The sequence below is a fragment of the Cygnus olor genome, chromosome 16 (genome assembly GCF_009769625.2).
Source record: "Cygnus olor isolate bCygOlo1 chromosome 16, bCygOlo1.pri.v2, whole genome shotgun sequence".
NCBI lineage: Eukaryota > Metazoa > Chordata > Aves > Anseriformes > Anatidae > Cygnus > Cygnus olor.
Window position 1 is genome coordinate 15,864,996 of NC_049184.1, and position 19,451 is coordinate 15,884,446.

Below are 19,451 nucleotides of genomic sequence, written 5' to 3' on the forward strand. Positions count from 1 at the left end.
AACGGCCTTGTTCCCTTTCATTGCGGCTGCTGGGGGCCCCTCTCCCGCCCAGCCTCCTCCTGAGGAGGAGGCCGAGGTGCAGCAGCAGCAGCGGCAGCTCATCCATTAGGGCACAAGGAGGTAAGGAGAAGTGAGAAGGGGAAGCTAACGGGTGTCACAGTAGCGCTTTCCACTCCTCTGACCCCATCTGTTGTGGGGCACAGCCGCCCTGAGCGCCCTGACGCTGCCCCTGCCACGAGAAGCTCCCTCGGAGTCACTCAGCCACCCAGAGCCAAGGGGACAAACTCCAGGGGACAGCTCGCCCGTTCACGTGATGGCTTTATTTACGTTAGGTGAAGGGTGACTGAGCACAGGACACCATTACGCGCTGACAGGTGGTGAAAGTGGATATCACTGCAGCCCGTGCAGGTCCAGCTCAGCACCGAGGTGCTGGCACCAGCACTCCGGCAGGCCGGACTCCTCGGCCCATTCTCCTCTGCTGCTCCTTCCTCTGCTGCCCGGGGTTCCGCCTTCGCCCATGGCCAATTTGGTGCAGGCTCCTCCGCAGGCCTCAGCCCCAGCGCACGGAGCTTGGTGCCACTGCTGCCGCCAGCACCCTTGGCTAGAGTTTACTCTGGATGGGTTTCTGCTCCACCCTGATGACTCCTTCCTGCGCGCAGGTGACAGCCAGGACCCCGTCCCTGCGCCACAGACGCCCGTGCACCAGCCCTCGGCACCCACCTGCAGAGAGCACCCGTCAGACCGCGAGCCCTCGCGTCCCCGCCCGGTGCCCAGGAACCAGGCAGGACTCACCCGCCCAGGGGCTCTCGCACTCGTAGAGCATCCAGTGGTCAGCCCGGAAGGGTGCGTGGAACCACATGGAGTGGTCGAGGGACACCATGAACTTGACATTGTACTGCCGGTGGGGGAGCAAGGCCGTGCCCAGAAAGGCGTAGTCCGAGATGTAGGCGGCCACGCAGCAGTGCACCTTCATGTCGGTGTCTCCTGCAAAGAACCAGCGTCGCCTGCTCAGCGCGAGGTGGCTGTGGGACACCCCTGGGCACGTTCTGTGACACCCCTGGGCACATTCTGTGACACAGAGCTCCAGGAACTCCGTGTCCCCAAGGCCGGCCGCTACCCAGCAGAACCAAGGTGCTGCTTTATACCCACCGCCCTCGCTACGTCCCCTGGCTGAAGCCTGCAGGACCGAACGCGGCAAACGGGCACCGAGTCACGCTCTGCCCCGTGGTACTTCAGCCCTGAAATCCCCAGGCTTCCCGCAGGCCTGGGGCACAGTGGGGAACCGCGACCCCCCCAGCCCCCTGTCACAAGCGTGCTGTACAGCAGCAAGGTGAGGCGGAGCCCGAGCTCTCAGCTCGTGCAGCAGCGGGAGCTCCCTCGGGGCAGCACCCACCTATGTAGCCGCGGGCTCGCACCCAGAAGAGTTGCTTCGGCTCCTGCTGCTCCGTGCTGAATATATCCGGCGGGTTCACGGGTTTGATATCAATCGGCACGTCTTCCGCTTGGATCTTGTTGAGGTGCCTTCTGTATTTCTCTGCCAAGTTGGGATTCCTTTAGACGATACGGAGAAGGGACATTAACGCCCCGCGTCCCTGGGCAGGCCCAGGGCAGGGCTGACGGCAGCGGACTCAGCCCAGGGGCCCAGGCCCCCAGGGAGAGGCAGGAGGGGCACGGTCCCGGCCCCATCCGGCTCCGCTCCCCTCGCGTTTGAGAGCTCCTCAGGTCGTCACCGCAATCCTCTCCCACCTGCTTTTGTTCCTGCGCCTCCCTGAGCCCCAGCGCGGAGGAAGGCGCCCCCAGCGCGCCCCTTTATCGCTCCACTCACTGCAGGAACTTCTCGATGAGCTCCTCTTGGGTCAGCAGCTCCTCGGGGGGCGACACCGCGGGCATGGTGAACTGGTGCCGCATGGGGCTCTGCTGGGAGAGCTGGAAGGACGCCTGGCAGATGAAGATGGGCTTTCCGTGCTGGATGGCCTTCACGGAGCGCACGGAGAAGCTCTTCCCGGTGCGGGTCCGCTCCACCTCGTACAGCACCGGCACCTTGGGGTCCCCTGGGACAGAGCAGAGCCCTTCCGCCGTGGGGCGGCCGCGCCGCGGGGGGGGCCCGAGCTACGGGCGGCGAGCACGGGGCGCCCCGAGCCGGCAGGGCCCCCCCGGCGGCGGCACCGCTCAGCGGGGGCTCGGCCCCGTTGCCCCCCGGGGGCTGGGTCCCCCCGGTCCCCCCGGTCCCCCGCCACCCCCCGGCCCCGCACCTGCCCGCACGAAGTAGCAGTGCAGGGAGTGCACCTGCACCTCGCGGCTGACGGCGTGGGCGGCCGCCACCAGGGCCTGCCCCACGATCTGCCCGCCGAACAGGCGCCGCGTGGCGGGCACCCAGTGGTGCCGGCCCCTGCGGGGACAACGGGCGGGCCGTCAGGGCGCGGCGGGCGGCGGCGGCGGCGGCGGGGGGCGGCCCCGGCCCCGGCCCCGGCCCCGCGCACCTGAAGAGGTCGAGCTCGAGGCGCTCCAGGCTGAGCACGGTGGCGCTCAGCGCGCTCCGCAGGTCCCCGCCCGGCGCCGCCATCCCCGCAGCCGCCCGGAACCGGCACGGGCGGCGGAGCGGGAGGTTCCGCCCACGCGGCGGGGGCGGCCGCCGATTGGGCCGTCGCGCCGTCGGTCGCCGGGCGGGCGGCGGAAAGCGCGGCGCCGGTTGGCCGGCCCGCCGCCAATCCCGAGAGCGCGCCCGTGATTGGCCAGGCCGCGGGCGGGGGACGGGACCGGGACCGGGACCGGGGGCGGCGCTCGGGGCCCCGCTGGGCGCCTGAGGGGGGCGCCGCCGGCGCCGATTGGCGGCGTCCCCGCGAGGGGGGCGGGGCGTGCCGGGATAGGCCCCGCCCGCCGCGGCGGACCCGGTGCCGGTGCCGGTGCCGGTGCCGGTGCGCTGCGGGCCGGGCGCGGGCTCCCAGAGCGGCGCCGGCAGCAGGGCGGTGCCCGCCTGAGGGAGCCGCCCCCTGCGGCTCGCGGCGGGGCTCGGTGCCGGGCTCTGTGGCCCCGCAGCGCCCCCGGGCGCCCCCCCGACGGTGCCGTGCGCTCCGCCCGCCCCGCGGCTCCTCCGAGCCCGCCCCGCGCCCCGCTCCCCGCTCCCCGCTCCCCGCTCCCGTGCCGGTGCGCCGTACGCGGCCCCCCCCAGCCCCCCCCGCCCAGCAGCGCTGCCCGGTGCCGGCCCCCGCCCCGGCTGCTGGGAGTCCCCCGAGCGCTCGGAGCCCGCCGCCTTCAGCTCCCCGAGGCCCTGCGGCCGGCCTGCGCCTCCCCGGGGTCCCCTCTGGAGCGGGGCCGCGAGCACTCGGCGCCCCCCGGGTCCTTGGCCTGCGGCGGGAGGCCGCGGAGCGCCCGGAGGGGCACGGCGACGGGGGGCCGAGGCGGGGGCCGAAGAACTCGTCCGGCAGCCCGAGAGGGGCACCTGCGCGGAGCCTGCCGCCGTGCTGCGCCTCGGTGACCTCGCGGCGCTGCGGCAGGCCGCGCAGCCGACGGGCACCAGCCGGGACGCTGCCGACGTACAGGGCCTCGAGGATGCCCCCAGGGCGGCCCCAGAAGGCTGCTGCGGGTGGCGTTTCAGCCGGGGTTCCAGCTGCCCTGCCGGCACGTCCCGGCTGTGCCGGACGCAGGGAGAAGGGCCTTGCGGCCAGAGGTGCTGGGCAGGCGGTGGCACGAGGGACGTGATGTCGGCCAGGCCGGGCGAGGCAGCGCTGACAGCCTCCTGGGCGTCCTGGGGAGCTGCTGGGATGGGTCTTGGGATGAGTCTCTGGACGAGTCCCTGCCCGCGTCCTTCCCACGGCAGAGATCAGCCGGCTCCTCGCCCGCTCTATCAGATGGGCGAGCGTCGCCTCTTGCGTGGGGGAGCTGAGGCGCTGGGCTACGAGTCCCTGCCCGGACCGTAACGGGGAAGGAGCTGCTGACCTGACAGCAGGAAACGTGGCTGGCAGCGAGCCGAGGGTGGCGGGGGGTAGGAGGTGATGGTATAATAGCATGTGATAAAACTGTGTGATCCGCGGCCAGCGCCTGCAGGTCCTCCAGCATCCAGCTGCGATGTGTTGTGCAACAAAGCCAATAAACCGGCCTCTGGTCGCCTGGGAGCTGCCCGTGTCCCTGCGGCCGCCCCTCCCCTGCCAGCGGGGCAGCCAGGCCTCTCCTCGCTCGGGTAGGGTTTTTAACACCTCCTCCTGCCTCTCTCGTTTAATTTCATCTCGTTTCATTTCCTTGCCCTCCAGTTAGGTGTGAGCCCGTGTGCTGAGGAGCAGCAGATCCTGCGGGTGGCAATGTGTGCTGCTGGCAGCGCTGCCCGGGCGGGGAAGTTGTTTGTCTGGCCGTGGCAGCTGCTCTTAATTCCTCCGAAATGGAACCCGCCCTCCCTCCCACGGCCGCCTCCGCGCTGGGTGGAAGCAGGCGGGGGAGCCGCTGGGGGTCACAGCCGTGCAAACAAAGCCACGGCGAAGTGCAGAGCTTTGAACGTGTGGGTGGGGGACGAAAAAGCACCGAAAAGAGCGCGCGTGGCTGTGCCCAGCCCGAGGCAGCTGCCCTGCGGCCGGGTGAGCTCGGTTCCCCCCCGCCGGCAGCACGCAGCCCCGGCGCAGCCGTCCCGAGGCTGCCGGGCACAGCGGGCTGCGTCCCGCGGCCATGGGGGTCTGGGTGCCAGCGGGGAGCAGCGGCACCGCGCCGCGGGGCTCTCACACCGCGCTCCCCACGGGCGGCGCTCCGTTACCACCTCGGCTTCGGAGCTGGCCCGGGAGAACTGCTGCATGGCTGGGGATTTCCTCCCAGTCGAGGTTTTGTAACATTATCTGATAATATCAAATCTGGCTGTCTAAACATAGCGCAGTGTTTCCTAAAACACCTTTCTCTAAGCTTACAGCTGTGTTTCCACTCCTCCAGCCATGCTGAGGAAGAGCCTGGGAGCCTCTGCCTGCCGCCCTCCCTTCCTTGCACGGCGCATCCCCCGCCTTCTGGAGATGGCTCTGTGCAGCTCTGGCCAGGCCTGCCCCTGCGACCCCTGGCCAGGCAGCACCAGCTGCAGTCAGGAGCAGCCTGAAAGGTCTGGGCAGGCCTGCAGCCAGGGCCTGCGGTGTGAACTGAGATGGGGTTTGGGCCCTGGGCTCCCGCCGGAGCGCCCAGCGGCCGGGGACGCAGCGGGGCACCGTACCTCCCGCCACGATCAGCTGCACGGCCACGGCGTGTGCCCGAGGGGCAGCCAGCGCTGGCGCTGCTCCCTGCACGTGGTGCACAGGCTGCAGCGCCCGACCCTCCCACCCCTTCGCGGGGAGCACAGGAAATAAGTCATCCCGTTCTCAGTGTAAACATCTTTCCCAAGAGCGAAACTGCGTGGCCGGGACAGGGCCCGGCTGTAATTTACCCTCCACGTGAGGCCGGGCAGCGGGGCCGGGCAGGACGCCCTGCGGCAGCTCCTGGGACCCGGCAGCGCTCGCGCCTCCCTGGGCAGCCCCGTCCGCGCTGCAGGCTCTCGCCAGACACAAGACCCCGCGCCGGGGCCACTGGTGCCGGCCTCCAGCAGTGCTCTGAGCCGCTCAGGGCACCAGGAAGCGCCTCTCAGGGCACCACAGTGCCCGCACCCGCTGCCCGGCCCCACGTGGGACCGCCGGCACGGCCCAGGCAGCGGCGAGGGCGGCAGCGACCCCGCTCCCTCTCCGTTGCCCCCCGCACCAGCACTGCTCGAGCTGTGGCTGGAGGCGTTTATTGCTCACTCAGCCCCGCGGTGCCCCCCGAGCGCGTGAGCCCAGCCGTACCCAGTGATGGAGGAAGGTCCCTGCGGGGCGCAGGCACCTCACTCGTGTTTGCAGAAGTGCTTCAGCGGCGGGGGCAGGTCCAAGCCGTCGATGGCCAGGCGGTGCACGACGTGCTTCTGGATGACCAGCCGGCACAGCGTCTGCAGCGAGGGCACTGGGGAGAGGACAGAAAGAGGCTGCTGGAGGGGCTGGGACTGCTGTGTGCTGAGAGGGCTGTGGGGGGGCAGCATTTGGGGAGTTTGCCTGCTGCAGGGCAGCTCTCGCCCGCAGAGCTTCGCCGTGCAGGGCTTTAGGCTGTGCCGGGCGCTCCAGCCAGGGGCAGAGCTGGAGAGCTCCGCAGTTCTGACCCTAATTGCTGCACGACTGTGGCTGTTTTGCATTTGTTTTCTCTCCGGGCTGCCACGTGGTTCCCCTGAGGCTCGCATGCCCACGCGGTGTTTTTCTTTCATCCCTATCCCCTCGGTGGCCTGCACGCCTGCCAGACTGCGTGATCAACTTCTCTGGCAATCCGGCCACGGAGACAGCTCACATGATGCTTTTGGGACGCCTGCCTTCCGCCGCGGAGTTCAGCCAGCCCCTGCCCTGCCCTGTGACACGCCATTCCTCTTCTGTGAGCTCGCGGCGGCGCCCAGCAGTGCGGGCGCGGGGTGGCCGGCGGCTCGCTGACACAGCCCGGAGCTGACTTGCTGCCTGCGGGTCGCGAATCCTCCGATGGCAGGAGCGCAGCCCACGGCATCGCGCTGCCCACGGCGTCACGCTGCCCAGGCTCTCGCATGGCTGCCAGGGCCTCGAGACAGCAGCAGGCAAAGCAGAGCTCTGTGAGCACACCACGCCGCGCCGGCTCCTGGCCTTGGGCTCTCTGGGACGTCTGGAGCGCTTATCTCTGCGTGCCAGGGCCGCGGGGCCGCGGCTCCCTGAGTGCTTGGTGAGAAGCAGCAGCCGCCCTGGGCCCCAGCAGCTCCGTGCCCTCTCCTTTCTCCCTGCCCCCCCGCACAGCGCTGCGCTCCGGCTGCTCCCCTCTGGGTTTCACTTCACCGTCTGCCCCCGAACTGATTTGTAAACCCAAAGGAAGTGTTGCAGCAAGAGCAGCTGCTGAAATCTGTGGACGGCAGGGAGCACGGCCCTGCCCAGCTCCGGGCCGGGGCTCGCGCAGCAGCTCGGCAGCCTCCAGCAGTGAGCTGGGTGCCGGCCACCCCCAGCGCGGCCCGGGCAGGAGAACCCCGGGTTTCGGCCTTGGGATAGCAGTGGCTGAACTCTGGGCCAGTGGGAGAGGCGGTGGGTGCCCACACGCAGCAGGCGGTCTGCCCCGGGGCTGGTGTCTCACTGAGCTGTCTCTGGCCTTGCACTTGTGATGCAGATAGCTAATTATCTCCCAGTTATATAAAACAGAGCTCGTAGGCAGCGTGAGGGTGGCCCAGCCAGGAGCTAGCTTTCCGTCTGGCTCACGTCTCACATAATCCCGAGCACGTGCTGGCTTTGCCAACGTGGTGCTAATTAGCACCTGAGTGCTCGCAGGAGCCAGTGACAGCGCTGGGCTTCCCTTCCCCACCCAGCCTGGGATGCCTTCGCTGGCAGCCACGGGAACGCCCGGATATTGCCCAAGCGTGAGCAGCACCGCAGGCTGTCAGCCCGCTGCTCACATGCCACAGCAGCACGACCCCGCTCCGGCTGCCTCGTGCCCAAGGGAAGGGACGGGATGGGACAGGACGGGACCCTCAGGCCGGCTCTGCCCCGGTGCTGCTGCTGGCTCTGTGCCCACGCGTGGGGGAGCTGCTCCCACACCCCCAGCCCCGGCACGGTGCGGCAGAGCGCACGGGAGCTGCCCACGAGTGGTACTGGGGGGTCCCACCTGTGCTCTGCGGAGCCCCCAGGGTGCTCCCGTGAGCCCCACGCCCCGTGTCCCGCTCAGACACTGCCCGTGAGGCCGAAGGGTAACCCCCCCCCCCCATTTCTGTGCCCGCGGGGGGCAGATACCCACAGCCGTATTCCACCTGGATCACCCGGACGCTCTTGGTGGAGGCGAAGACGTCGACGACGGCGTAGAGCGGGCGGGCGGCGGGCAGGCCGCGGGCGCTGGGCCCCATGTCCTCGCCGTTGATGACGATGTGCATGTCGGCGGTGCCGTCGGGCCGCGGGGCGTACAGCACGCCGATGCGGCTGCGCCGGGCGGTGGGGGGCAGCGCGTTGGTCCTGTACAGCTCGTCCAGGACGTGGCTGTAGCGCCCGGGCCGGCTGCGCCCCACCAGCTTGTCGCGGGGGATGCGCACCCGCTCGATCAGCAGCTCGGGCGCCCAGAGCGGGCCCCGCGCCCGCGGCGCCTCCTCGCCGTCCGGCGGCACGCGGTTGTGGCTGCGGGTGACGGCGAAGACCCAGGAGTCGCCCAGGCTGACCAGGTCGGGCAGCGAGTACTCGGGCACCGCGGGCAGGCTCTGCGGGTCGCGGGCCGTCAGCCCCACGCGCAGGTGCCCGCACCAGCCCGGCTCCTTCTCCTCGATCTCCACCAGGAAGATCTCCCCGGGCGCCAGCGGCTCCTGGCTGAAGCACAGCGCGTTGGCGAAGCTCTCCACGCGCGTGGCGCGGGTGCGCGCGGCGTCCAGGCGCACGTTGGCGCCGTGCACGCGGTGGAAGCGGGCGGCGGGGCGCCCCGGGGCCGCCGGCTCCGCCATGGCCCCGCCGCTATTTTTACCCGGCCCGGGCGGCTCCGGGCAGCTGCTGCCGGGCGGGGCCGGGGGGTCCTAGTGCTCGGGGCCGGGGGGGCGGCGGGGCGCGGCGGGGCACGGCGGGGCCGGGGCCGGGGGCTCCCCCCAGCCCCCCGCTTCCCCACTCGTGTCGAGCCCCGAGCACCGGGCGCCGTCCCCGGGGCCGCGTGTCCCGGGGCACGGCCGGACGGCCCCGCCGCTGCCCGGGGCGCTCCGGCGGCGGGCCCGGGGCCGCGGCACCGCCGGGACCGGCGCCGTTTGGGCCCGGCCCGGGGCGGTTTGGGCCAGGTCCCGCGGCGCGGGGCCCACGCGTGGGGCTGACATGGGGGGGGCCGGGCGGGCAGGCCGGGGCCGTGCCGGCGCCGCCCGTGTGCGCGCGGTGCCCGCGGGCTCGGGACCGGCGCGCGGCGCGGGGAGGGGGGCGGGGCCGGGCGCGTGGGCGGCGCGCCGATTGGCCGCCGCGAGCCCCGCCCCCGGCGGAGCCCCGCCCCCGCGCACGTGACCGGCCGGGGGTCATATGGGCGGGCGTCACGTGCCGCGCGGCGCTGCGCCGCCGGGAGCCGCTGCGGGACCGGGAGCGGGGTCAGCGGGGGGGGGGGGGAGCGGGCTTGGGGGGGGGGGGCACCGGGATCGGGCACCGGGAGCGGGAGCGGCTCCGGGGCCGTCCCGGGCCCCGCGGCGCGCCCCCAGCTGCCGCTGTCCCGCAGATGGTGCCGGCGGTGCTGTGCGCGCTGCTGCCGCTGCTGCTGGGGCCGGGCCTCGCCGCGCCGCCGGGCCACGAGGTGCGGTTCCTGCCCGGGCTGCCCAAGCAGGCGGCCTTCCGCCACTTCTCGGGGCACCTCCGCGCCGGGCCCGCCGCGCGCCTGCACTACTGGTACGTGGGGGCTGCCCCCGGGCCGGGCCGGGCCGGGGCTCCCCGGGTGCTGACGGCCCCCTCCCGCAGGTTCGTGGAGGCGCAGAGCGACCCCCGCGGCAGCCCCGTGGTGCTGTGGCTGAACGGCGGCCCCGGCTGCAGCTCCATGGAGGGCTTCCTGAAGGAGCACGGCCCCTTCCTGGTCAGTGCTCGCGGGCGGGGGCTCGCGGGCTGCAGCCCGCTGGGGCCGTCCCCGCCGTGCCCCCTGCCCGGCAGCCGCCGCCTTCTCCCTCCGTAGGTGCAGCCCGATGGGGTCAGCCTGAAGTACAACGACTACGCCTGGAACAAGGTACGGGCGCGGGCGCCGGCGGGGAGCGGCCCCACCTGCCTGGGCAGCCGCACCCTGCAAGGGGCACGGGCGGCTCCGAGCCGGCTCCTGCCGCCCTCCGGCGGGGCTGAGCCCCCTCTGCCCGACCCCCCTGCTCTGAAGCCCGCTCCCGAGCGGGGCAGCGGTGTGGCCCTCCGGTGCAGCGCTGGCGTGGCAGACACAAACACCGCTGTAGATGAAGGCCGGTAGCCCTCTGTCTCAGTGGCTCCCCCCGGGAGCCAGGAGGAGGGCTTCCCCTGTTCTCCAGCTCCTCTGGTGTCCCTGCAGATTGCCAACATGCTCTACCTGGAGTCCCCCGCTGGCGTTGGCTTCTCGTACTCCGAGGACAAGAAGTACGCCACGAATGACACTGAGGCGAGTGACCCTGCCTGCTGGGAGCACCCAGCCTCGTGCCTGCCCCGCTGGCTGTGCTCACTCCCTGTGCCTGCAGGTCGCTCACAACAACTACCTGGCGCTGAAGGAGTTCTTCCGGCTCTTCCCCGAGTACTCCAAGAACGACCTCTTCCTCACGGGGGAGAGCTACGGGGGGGTTTACATCCCCACGCTGGCCGAGTGGGTGATGCAGGACCCCAGCCTCAACCTGAAGGTGAGCGGCGCTGCTGTGCGCAGGGCTGGGGGGCGGAGGGGTCGGCACGGCCTCGCGGGGGCCCGGCCGGCAGCTGCAGCGTGGGGCCCGGTCCGGGGCGCGGGGCGGGCCTGGCCCCGCAGCCTTTCATCTCCTCCGGGGTGCTGGCAGCAGCCGCCGGCGGATGTGTCCCTGCTGCGTGGGACCGGGGGAGCACTCAGGCACCCGCAACCTTTCCTGTTCCCCACCGTGGAGTAAACAGGGCCACATCTGGGGCCACATCTGCTTCCTGCCTGACGCTGATGCCGCTGTGGCCGCCCTGCGGGGAGCTGGGACGCCGCAGAGTTGTTTTCTTCTTGCTTCGCAGGGAATCGCTGTGGGAAACGGCCTCTCCTCCTATGAGATCAACGACAACTCGCTGGTCTACTTCGCCTATTACCACGGCCTGCTGGGGACCCAGTAAGAGCTGGGGGAGCGCTGCCGCTGGTTCCGCTGTCCCTGGGCGAGCAGGAGGGGGGCGCAGCGTGGGGCAGGGCCGGCTGGATGGGCGGTGTGGGGGACAGGGGCAGGCTCACCTGCTTTCCGGGCAATCTCTGGCCTGACTTGGACCAGTGCTTGGGCTGTGGAGGTGGCCCCTCATCCTGTGTGGCTCCAAGGGCTGTGTCTGTGCGGGGCTCTGCCAGCCCCCAGGGCACTGGGCTGAGCTGCGCAGCCACTGGGCAGAGGTCCTGCAGCGTGGCCGTGGCTGCTGGCTTCGTGTCGGCGTCAGCTCTGGCAGCTCGCTGCAGGTCCTCTGGTCTCTCCCCACAGGCTGTGGAAGGACTTACAGACCTTCTGCTGCTCCCAGGGGAAGTGCAACTTCCACGACAACTCCAACCTTAACTGCACGCTCAAGGTGAGGGAGACCAGAGCCCCGGGCGCGTGCCCCTCCCCGGTGCCTGTGAGCGGCTCCTGTCCATCGAGCATCCTGCTCAGTCCCAAGTCCTTCTTGCGGCTCCTTACAGATGGAGGAGATGATCCAGATTGTAGAGGAGTCCGGCCTCAACATCTACAATCTCTATGCCCCGTGTGCTGGCGGCGTCCCTGGGAGCATGAGGTGAGAGCGGCTGCAGCAGTGGAGCTGTCCCTGGGCACCAGCTTGCAGCGGGCGGGGGGTCCCTGCCTGCAGGGGGACCTGGTGGGGCGGGCAGGGCCTCCTCTTCCCTGGGGGGGGCCCAGGTTGTTGCCCAGGCCCTCGTTCCTCCAGGGCTTTCAGCCCGTCTCCGTGCTTGGTCTGCCTGCAGGTACGAGGGCGACTACCTCGTCACACACGACCTGGGAAACTCCTTCATCCGGATGCCGATGAGGTTCTCCTGGCGACAGGTGAGCCTGGGCGCCTGTGACACGGGGCTGCGAGCACCCTCTGCCCGGCCGGCCGCGCTGCCCGGGGCTGCTCTGCCTGCTCAACCCCCTCTCAGGGAGCAGCGCGGAGGTGCTGCCGCTGCAGGGCCTCTCCTGACTCTTCCAGAACCTGTTCCGGATGCCTGTAGCCCGTAAGAAGGTGCGGATGGACCCGCCGTGCACCAACTCCACAGCCCCTACCATGTATCTGAATTCCCCGGAGGTGAGGAAGGCTCTCCACATCCCCCCGGAGGCCCCCGAGTGGCAGGTGTGCAGGTGAGCAAGCTGCGGGCAGGGATGTGGCCAGGAGGGCGAGCAGCCGCCTGGCGCTGACGCTTCTTCCCCAGCTTCGAGGTGAACCGCAGCTACAAGCGCCTCTACATGCAGATGAACGAGCAGTACCTGAAGCTGCTCGGAGCCATGGTACGTGCGGGGCGAGCAGCTCTCCTCGACGGGCCTCCTGCCTGCCCGGGGCCGCTGCCCGGCGCAGTGCTCAGCTCCTTCTGCTCCGCAGAAATACCGGATCCTGGTGTACAACGGGGATGTCGACATGGCCTGCAACTTCCTCGGGGATGAGTGGTTTGTGGACTCCCTGTGCCAGAAGGTAAATGCGCAGAGCAGGGTCTAGGCGAGCCTCGTCACCAGCCCCAGGGAGCTCCGGGCTGCCCAGGTCAGCTGGGCTCCAGCGCAGCAGTGGGAGCCCCGGGGCAGGGCTGGGAGCCCCGGGGCAGGGCTGGGGAGCCCGCCTGGGCAGCCAGGGCTTGGCCGGGTGCTGACGGTGCTGCCTCCGGCCCCAGGTGCAGGTGTCTCGCCGGCCCTGGCTCTACACCGAAGGAGGCGAGAACCAGATCGGGGGCTTTGTGAAAGAGTTCACCAACATCGCCTTCCTCACCGTCAAGGTAGGGCTGTGGGGGGGTGCTGTGATGGAGCAGGAGGCTGCTGGCTGTGACGTGGGCAGACCCTGGTGCTGAGGAGTGCAGCGGGGTGGAGGGGGAGCGGCACAGCGCGCAGCCGGAGGCTCTGCGGGGCACCGACCACCACCACCGCCTGTTCCCTGCAGGGAGCCGGCCACATGGTGCCCACGGACCAGCCCCTCGCTGCCTTCACCGTGTTCAGCCGGTTCATTAAGAATGAGCCGTACTAGGAGCTGCCGAGGCTGCGCGTGGTGCTTCCAGCTGCCTGCACGCGCCGGCTGCCTCCTGCATGGCTCGTCCTCGCTGCTGCTTGGCTGTGCCACAACACGAGTCACTTGCAGCTGGCGGGACTCGGCTCAGCCTGTCAGGACAGCAGCCGGGGTGAACGGCGTGGAGGTGGGCTTCCTGCAGGCTGGGGGGAGAGGAGTCCCTGGGGCTCCATCCCTGCCGGGCGCTGCAGCTGCCTCCTCGCTGTGGCTTCCTGTCTCTCCTCCGCCCTGTCTCCGGAGGCAACTACTTCCCTCTGGGGTGGGAGCAGTGCCTGCCACTTCCCCTCTGCACTGCAGCCTCTGCACGCACGTTGCCCTGGGCAGGCTCTGAGCCAGCTGCTCCCTGCTAAGCACAGTTCAGGCGGTGGCTGTGAGCTGCCCCCCGGGGGCTTTCTGCTCCCCCTGAAACCACTCCCACCCTGATCTCAGTGAAAGGTGACTTACAGTGAAGACAATCCCCCTGCCTGGGGCATGCCGTGCTCTTGGGACCTCACAATAAACTCTCTGAACAAGGTTGTTCTGCTCCTCATTAACCAGCTGCTCCCACCTCTCCGCTGCCCTTTGCTTTGCTTCCTTTTGCTTTCTCAGGCTCCTCGCCCAGCAGCCGGCAGAGGGGAGTGCCGCTGCGCTCTGTAGGGTCCCGGGGCCTGGGGGCTGTGCCGCCGCCTCCTGCAGGGGGCACTGGGGCTTCCCACAACTGAGCCACCCTCAGGAGCAAGGAACGCCCAAGTTGCTCCAGGCCCCTCTGCCCCTGTTCTCAGCTGCGTTGCCTCCCGGGCGCCTGGGGGAGCAGTGCTGGCTGTCCCTCTGCTCTCCCCAAGGGCTGCGGTGGGCTCATCCTCCAAGCAACGAGGCAGCACGGGTTGGCGTTGAGTGGTTTATTAGTGTAACGACAAGGGTGCAGCAGGGGTTCCCAGAGCAGCTGTCTCCGCCTTGCTGCCGCCCACCAGGGCGCAGAAGCCCTGCGGGATGTTCGAGTGGTGCTGGGGATGCTGCTTCCTACCTACAGCCTACGGGTCCAGCCCGGGATCTGCCCTCTGTCCAGGGTGAAGGAGCGAGTGGGAGCTACGGCTGGCGGGGATCTGCGCTGGGCGCTGCGGGCGGTGAGGTGGGGGCTGCGGGGACGGCGTGGTATTTCTCAATCACTTCCCGCAGCCCCTTCTGGAAGTGGAGATCAGCTCCCACCGTGAGGAATCCCTGCGAAGGGAAAGCGTGATAGCCCGGGGCTGGCTGTGCCCCCACCCTGCTGGGCACGGGCCCGGTGCCCGCTCCCGGGCTGTCCCCACCGTGCTCACGCACCGCGTGGTTGGTGACCACCTCCTTGGTGAAGTCCATGCCTTCCGGCAGCGGGATCTGCACCCCTTTTCTCGTCCTCTCTGCGGGGAGGAGATGCAGTAAGCAGAGCGCCCCTGCCCCGGTCCAGCTGCGTGCAGGCAGGGGGATGCTCACCGTTAATGATGGGCATGATCGTCAGCTGCAGCAGGGTTTTCAGCGGGGCCTGCAGTGAGAACAGCTGGGGGAGAGGAGGGAGGGTGAGCACCCAGCAGGGGGGCAGAGCTGCCTGGCAGGGCAGGCTGTGCCTGGGCTTCCCAAGGGCTGGGCTGGAAGGGGGGGGCCTGGGCTTCACCCCCTTCCCCCCCGGCTGCTCCCTGCTGTGGCTGGGGGCTGCTCAGGGAGGTTGGACCCTCCCGGACTGGCACCGGGTCTGCTCACCGCCAGCGACTCCAGCGCTGACTGCTTGGAGTAGATGCGAAACCTGCGGGAGGGAAAGCTGCCGTGAGCCGGGGCAGAGGGGACTCGTCCCTGCAGCCCCCGCGGGACCCCAGCGCGGGCCCTACCGCCGCAGGTCCAGCTGCACGCGCAGCGCCTTCCCCTGCAGGAACACCTTGGCGCTCAGCTTCGTTTCCTAGGGACAGAGACATGTGGGAGCCCCGCTGCGCTGCGGGCAGGCAGCTGGCCAGGCCGGGCGCTGCTCTCGCCCCCCGGGCCCCGCTGTCCCTTTGCTTTGGGACACTGCAGCCTTCCCGGGGGGGGGGCGCTCCTGCCCGGCGTGCTGGGGGCTGTGCTGGGGGCGCAGCGCTCACCATGGCCATGCTGGAGAGCTGCACGGCGGGGCGGCCCGCGGGCACCAGCGAGATGTTGAGGAAGGCGGAGACGGAGACGGAGGTGCCCGAGGGTTTGATCACGCAGCGGGGGGGAGCCGACACCTGAAGCACCAGGCGCAGGGGCGCATCCACCACGGCGGGGCTCTGGGGAGGCAGCGGGTGAGCCAGCCCCGGGCACAGCCGTGGCCCCACACACACCCAGGGCCCCCGGGTGCCTCGCCCGCCCCAGGGGCAAGCTCCTCTCACCAGCATGAAGATGGTCCCAAAGAAGGTGGCTCTCAGCAAAACCTCCAGGTCCTTGGGCACCTGCAGGGAGGAGAAACCTCTGTGGATGAGAGCTGTTACCGCTGCCCCCAGCAGAGCTGCTCCCCGGGCAGCACCTCCCGCCTCCCCCTGGGTGCCTCCCTCTCCCCCAGCCCCTGCCCATGCCCAGCGGGCGACCCGCGCTGCTTACCTTCTCCCCCTCGAGCTCTATGGCCAGCACGCCCGCCTGGAAGTACGCGTGCATGGCTGAGTCAAAGAAGTACTCGGAGAAGGCAACGTAGACCATGCGCTCGGTCTCCTTGATCACCGGCTCCACCGCGTGGTTCTCCAGTTCCTGGCTCTCCCTCGCACGGTAGAAGAACATGCCCTGGGCCGCGAGCAGCAGATGTTTCTGCAGCTGTAGCGCAGCCTGCCCTGCGCCGTGCTGCCCGGTGTGCGCGCTGGCGCGGGGCGGCTCCGAGGGAAGCCGGGGGAGGCAGGGCAGGATGCGGTGTGCACCTTGAAGTCTAGGTCAAGGGTGTCCGGGGAGACGGATGGATCCCGCAGGAGGGAGTAGTCGATCCCAATGTGATCGTCCACGTAGTTCCTCACTGCCAGGAAGAGGTGCTGCCATGACGAAGCCTGCAGGACGCCCTGCGGTCCTGTGCTCAGCTCGGTCCTGTCCCGCAGAACAACGCTCACCTGGCACCGTGTCCAGCAGGGAGTTCAGCAGCACCAGGCTGGCGTGCTCCAGGGACGGGCAGATCTGAAAGGGACGTGGCTGGGGTGAGGGGAATCACGGCAGTGGGGCCAGGGCTCCTGCTCTGGCTGGGGACCCGGGGCCCTCCTCCACCTTCCCTGGGGACAGCCCCTCCTGCTGCGGGGCCGGGGGAGGCCCCGCATCGCCTCCGTGCCCCGTCCCCGCTCGCAGCCCTACCTGCTGGCTGACGAGGAAGCGCATCCCTGTGACAATGAAGGTGCTCAGGAACTCGTAGACCTTCCTGCAGGACAGAGCAGCTCTGCAGCAGCCTCCAGCCCTGTCCCTCTACCCCTTGTGCCTCAAAGACAGCACAGCCCGGGCACGCTGGGCTGGCACAGGGCGAGCTGGGCGCGGGCAGAGCCGGCCTGGCAGAGGGACACGGCTGCCACGGCGGGGTCGGGTGTACCTGAGCGTGCCAGAGAAGCCTGCGTGCATTCTGGCAATGGAGGCATTGCACGTGATGTTGGAGATCTTGAGGCGCCCGACCTCGTCCTTGGCCAGCCGCAGCACCGTGTGGATGTGGACGCCATCAGCAGAAGCATTGATGGACCCGATGTCGTAACTGGAAGCAAGGGGAACAGACGGGAGGAGCACGCAGCTCCGAGCAGCTCCAGGGCAGCAAGGTGCCCGCGGCACCCCTGGGGCTGTGGCCCGGCGGGCAGGAGCGGGGGAACTCACAAGAACCAGTAGAGCAGCTGGCGGCGGAAGCGCAGGCTGATGGAGGCGTTGTTGATGTTGAAGGCGAGGTGCTGCTGCGGCTGGAAGTGCAGGTCGGAGAAGGGCAGCTGCAGGTCCACCACCTTGACCCTGCCGGGGAGGGGACGGTGAGGCCGAGCCGGGGGTCGCCGCGGGGGGGGCGAGGGCGGCACTCACTGGCTGATGTTGTAGTGGAACTGCCCCTCCTTCCCGTGCAGGTCCGACACCGTGATGTTCTCCAGCTCCTGCTCCACGAAGCGCAGCCCCTCCTGCTTCACTGCAACGCAGAGCGAGCCGGGGCTGGCCACAGGCAGGCTGCGCCGTGCTCCGGCAGCGTCGCCCACCCGGCCGTGCCTCGGCTCCTCTCCCGCTGCCCCCCACGGGGGCGGTGCAGGCTGGGCCCCGCGAGCAGCGCCACGACCTGCCTCTTACCCGGGCCCCGGGAGCAGGGTCCCGGCCGGCCCCTTACCCAGGTCCAGCCCCTTGGAGGTAATCCGGATCCTGCAGCCGGGTGGGCTGCGCGAGGCCGCGGCCAGGCAGGGCAGCAGCAGCAGGAGGAGGAGGCGGCTGCCGGCAGCCATCCCGCACCTGGAGGCAGAGCACGGGGCAGCGCGGGCCGGCCCGGCGGGGCGCCCGGGGGGAACCGACCACCCTGGGAGGGATGCGGCCGCCGCCTGCCCTGCCCGCGGCGTGGGGGCAGCCCGGACCCCAGGACCGCCCCGGGGCTCTGCTGCACCCCGCGCCCCGAAATCCCGACGCTGCCCAGGTCCCCATCGCCTGAGTGCCCGCGGGCCAGCAGCCCCCTCCCCAGGGTGCTGCAGGAAGCCCCCGGCAGACCCCGTGGGCCCGCGGGATCACGCGCCCCCACGGTGTGCTCCAGCCGGCTCCCGCGGTGCCGGCAGCGTCCCACCCTGCCCGGCTCCCCAAACCGCACGGCGAGGCGCGAGCCCTGCGTGTGGTGCGGCGGCGGGGAGCCCAGCACGGCGCGGGGAAGGGAGCCCTCCCGCGGGGCCTCCCCCGCAGCCACCGGGCAGACCCCGGCCGCCCCCCACGGAGATGTGCTGCCGCCCACGGCCCCGTGGGTGCCGGGCCGGGCCGGGAGCTGGAGCCTCCCCGTCCAGCGGCGACAGGCAGAGCTGCCTGCAGGACTGCGGGGACCGTCCAGGGTCGCCCCACAGCGCTTTTGCCTGGTTCTCTGCAAGGGAGAGGAGGACGGGCCCCCTCCTGCTCGGGGTCCAGAGCCTCCATCCTTCCCCGAGGGCCACGCACGGCCGGGGGGGGCCTCGCCGACACAGTGCCAGCTCAGTTTGGGTACTTACAGTATGACTTGTCCTCGGCTTCCCTGGTGTGGGGAAGCTGAATCACGTGAAGGGAGGGAGGGAGGGAGAACACCAGTAGCTCCAGGAGTTTCTTTTGAGCTGGCTGAGGTTCCCCTGCCTTTATATAGCCCACCAGCCGCCACCCCTTGTGGGCCCGCAGCTGGGAGGAGACACGGCGGGACGGGAGGATGCCGGCCCCGCAGCGCAGGTCCCCGGCTGCCTGCCAGCACCGACAGACAGCGGGCTGCTCGGACACCCCGGCCGCGGGCTGAGCGCCAGGCCCTGCTCCCCACCACGCACACAGCGCCCGGCAGCGCCCCGTAACGTGCCCCCCGTCCCGCACGGGCAGCCACCGCCACGTCCCTCAGCGTCGCCAGGCGTCCCGGCACCGCTCGGCCCTGCGTGGGGCAAACCTCGCACGTGGGGCCTGGCTGGGGCACTTTGGGGCAGCGCCGCCCCCAGCCCCGCAGGCGCCAGGCTCCCCGCCAGCCCCAACGCTGCCCCGCGGGCTCCGCACCGGGCCGCAGTGCGACGCAGGTCCCTCGGCCCCAGGCCGGGGGACGCTGCTTTGAGCCCGTCCGTGACGGGAGCCCCGGCGGGGAAGCTGCAACAGCCGCCAGAGCCTCAGGGCCGCTCCCAGGACACAGCCTGGGGTCTCCAGGGCTTGCTCCTGGCTGCGTGGGAGGCGCGGAGGGGCTCAGCAGCGAGACAGGCACGGCTGCAGCGCCCCAGCGATGCCCACGCTCCCCTCCTGACCCAGCGAGTGCCTGTCACTGGGGTGGGGACAGCCAGGAAGCCTGGGACACAGCAGCACCTCTCGTCCCAACGGAGGCGAGGCACAAACGCCTTTTGCTGCAAGCCCCGTTTGGTTACAAAGAACGAGGCTTTGAGCTTTCTGTCCCTGGAGCCCTGGACAAACCCGCCTGCGTCCCCCCTTTCCCCCTCCTCCAAGCTCCTGCAGAAGGGAGTCAGTCTGAGCCAGCGCTCTGCGGTCGGGGCGATTATCTGCGCCATGCACAGCCGGGCTGCGTGGGGCTTGTGTTCTGGAAGGCGGGAGACTTGGGAGACTTGGTGCTTACACAGCACTTATCCCCCCAGAACTGCTTCGCCAGCATTAACTACTTAAACTGACCCCGGTGCTCTCGGTGCAGAGGGCAGGACTCGTGCGGGGCGCGAGCAGGCCGGGTCACGGCCCAGAGGGAGGAAAAGCCCCGGGGACCCGGGCAGCGGGGGGCGGCCGGGAGCCAAAGGGCACGAAGGGGCCTCGGGGCTGGGAGCCGCCGGGCCCCGCGGTGCTTCCACGCGGGGGGGGGGGGGGGCGCTCCCGGTGCCCGGCTCCCGGGCGGGCTGAGCCCCGCGGGGCCCTGCTCAGAGCCCTCGGAGGCCGGGGGCGGCCGCACCCCGTGCGGGGGGGGGCTCGAAGCGCCTCAGGCTCCGGCCGGGCGGGGGGAGGCCGGCGGGGCCCCCCCGGCTGTGCCCGCAC

At 70.6% G+C, this 19,451-nt stretch overlaps 4 protein-coding genes across 5 annotated transcripts; 1 reads left to right on the plus strand and 3 right to left on the minus strand.

The window, feature by feature from the left end:
- Positions 1–301: 301 nt before the first annotated feature.
- Positions 302–4,814, minus strand: ACOT8 (acyl-CoA thioesterase 8). Its single transcript, XM_040576371.1, is given in 8 exon segments — positions 302–720; positions 793–984; positions 1,394–1,551; positions 1,826–2,051; positions 2,253–2,389; positions 2,481–2,555; positions 2,557–2,800; positions 4,739–4,814. Coding segments are annotated over 8 exon segments (1,227 nt in total). The 3' UTR covers positions 302–601.
- Positions 4,815–5,709: 895 nt separating this feature from the next.
- On the minus strand, positions 5,710–8,567 carry NEURL2 (neuralized E3 ubiquitin protein ligase 2). Of its 2 annotated transcripts, none has more exons than XM_040576057.1 (2): positions 7,756–8,567; positions 5,710–5,931 (listed from the first exon to the last, which is right to left on the minus strand). In XM_040576057.1, the coding sequence occupies exons 1-2, from the start codon at positions 8,441–8,443 to the stop codon at positions 5,816–5,818; spliced, it is 804 nt and encodes a 267-aa protein (XP_040431991.1). In that variant the 5' UTR covers positions 8,444–8,567; the 3' UTR covers positions 5,710–5,815. The 2 variants fall into 2 exon arrangements, 1 of the variants encoding a protein (XP_040431991.1); XR_005824916.1 differs by lacking the exon at positions 7,756–8,567 and adding an exon at positions 6,125–7,749 and having other exon boundaries at positions 5,799–5,931.
- Positions 8,568–8,951: 384 nt separating this feature from the next.
- Positions 8,952–13,358, plus strand: CTSA (cathepsin A). The gene is made up of 15 exons (XM_040576061.1): positions 8,952–9,058; positions 9,184–9,350; positions 9,420–9,531; positions 9,628–9,678; positions 9,985–10,071; positions 10,148–10,303; positions 10,650–10,741; positions 11,093–11,177; positions 11,287–11,378; positions 11,566–11,644; positions 11,790–11,938; positions 12,010–12,085; positions 12,177–12,266; positions 12,460–12,561; positions 12,723–13,358. The coding sequence occupies exons 2-15, from the start codon at positions 9,184–9,186 to the stop codon at positions 12,804–12,806; spliced, it is 1,422 nt and encodes a 473-aa protein (XP_040431995.1). The 5' UTR covers positions 8,952–9,058; the 3' UTR covers positions 12,807–13,358.
- A 350-nt stretch (positions 13,359–13,708) lies between these two features.
- Positions 13,709–19,184, minus strand: LOC121079168 (phospholipid transfer protein). The gene is made up of 17 exons (XM_040576059.1): positions 18,696–19,184; positions 17,969–18,664; positions 17,119–17,237; positions 16,827–16,926; positions 16,632–16,760; positions 16,360–16,515; positions 16,131–16,194; positions 15,896–15,959; positions 15,713–15,804; positions 15,405–15,581; positions 15,197–15,256; positions 14,930–15,094; positions 14,684–14,751; positions 14,559–14,601; positions 14,295–14,358; positions 14,145–14,221; positions 13,709–14,042 (listed from the first exon to the last, which is right to left on the minus strand). The coding sequence occupies exons 1-17, from the start codon at positions 18,980–18,982 to the stop codon at positions 13,911–13,913; spliced, it is 2,493 nt and encodes an 830-aa protein (XP_040431993.1). The 5' UTR covers positions 18,983–19,184; the 3' UTR covers positions 13,709–13,910.
- Positions 19,185–19,451: the final 267 nt, after the last annotated feature.

Bases quoted from the DNA above. Each gene is read 5' to 3' on its own strand.
- NEURL2 (XM_040576057.1), bottom strand. From the start codon at position 8,443: ATGGCGGAGCCGGCGGCCCCGGGGCGCCCCGCCGCCCGCTTCCACCGC. The intron at 5,932-7,755 runs GTGGGTATCTGC...TCCTCTCCCCAG, and splicing joins GATCCAGGTGGAATACGGCT to TGCCCTCGCTGCAGACGCTG.
- LOC121079168 (XM_040576059.1), bottom strand. From the start codon at position 18,982: ATGGCGCAGATAATCGCCCCGACCGCAGAGCGCTGGCTCAGACTGACT. The intron at 18,665-18,695 runs GCGCTGCAGCCG...CTCGCTGCTGAG, and splicing joins GGAGCGTGGGCATCGCTGGG to CCCCTCCGCGCCTCCCACGC. The intron at 15,805-15,895 runs GTGAGCGTTGTT...TCTTCCTGGCAG, and splicing joins CCTGCTGGACACGGTGCCAG to TGAGGAACTACGTGGACGAT.
- CTSA (XM_040576061.1), top strand. From the start codon at position 9,184: ATGGTGCCGGCGGTGCTGTGCGCGCTGCTGCCGCTGCTGCTGGGGCCG. The intron at 9,532-9,627 runs GTCAGTGCTCGC...CTCCCTCCGTAG, and splicing joins AGGAGCACGGCCCCTTCCTG to GTGCAGCCCGATGGGGTCAG. The intron at 10,072-10,147 runs GCGAGTGACCCT...CTGTGCCTGCAG, and splicing joins ACGCCACGAATGACACTGAG to GTCGCTCACAACAACTACCT.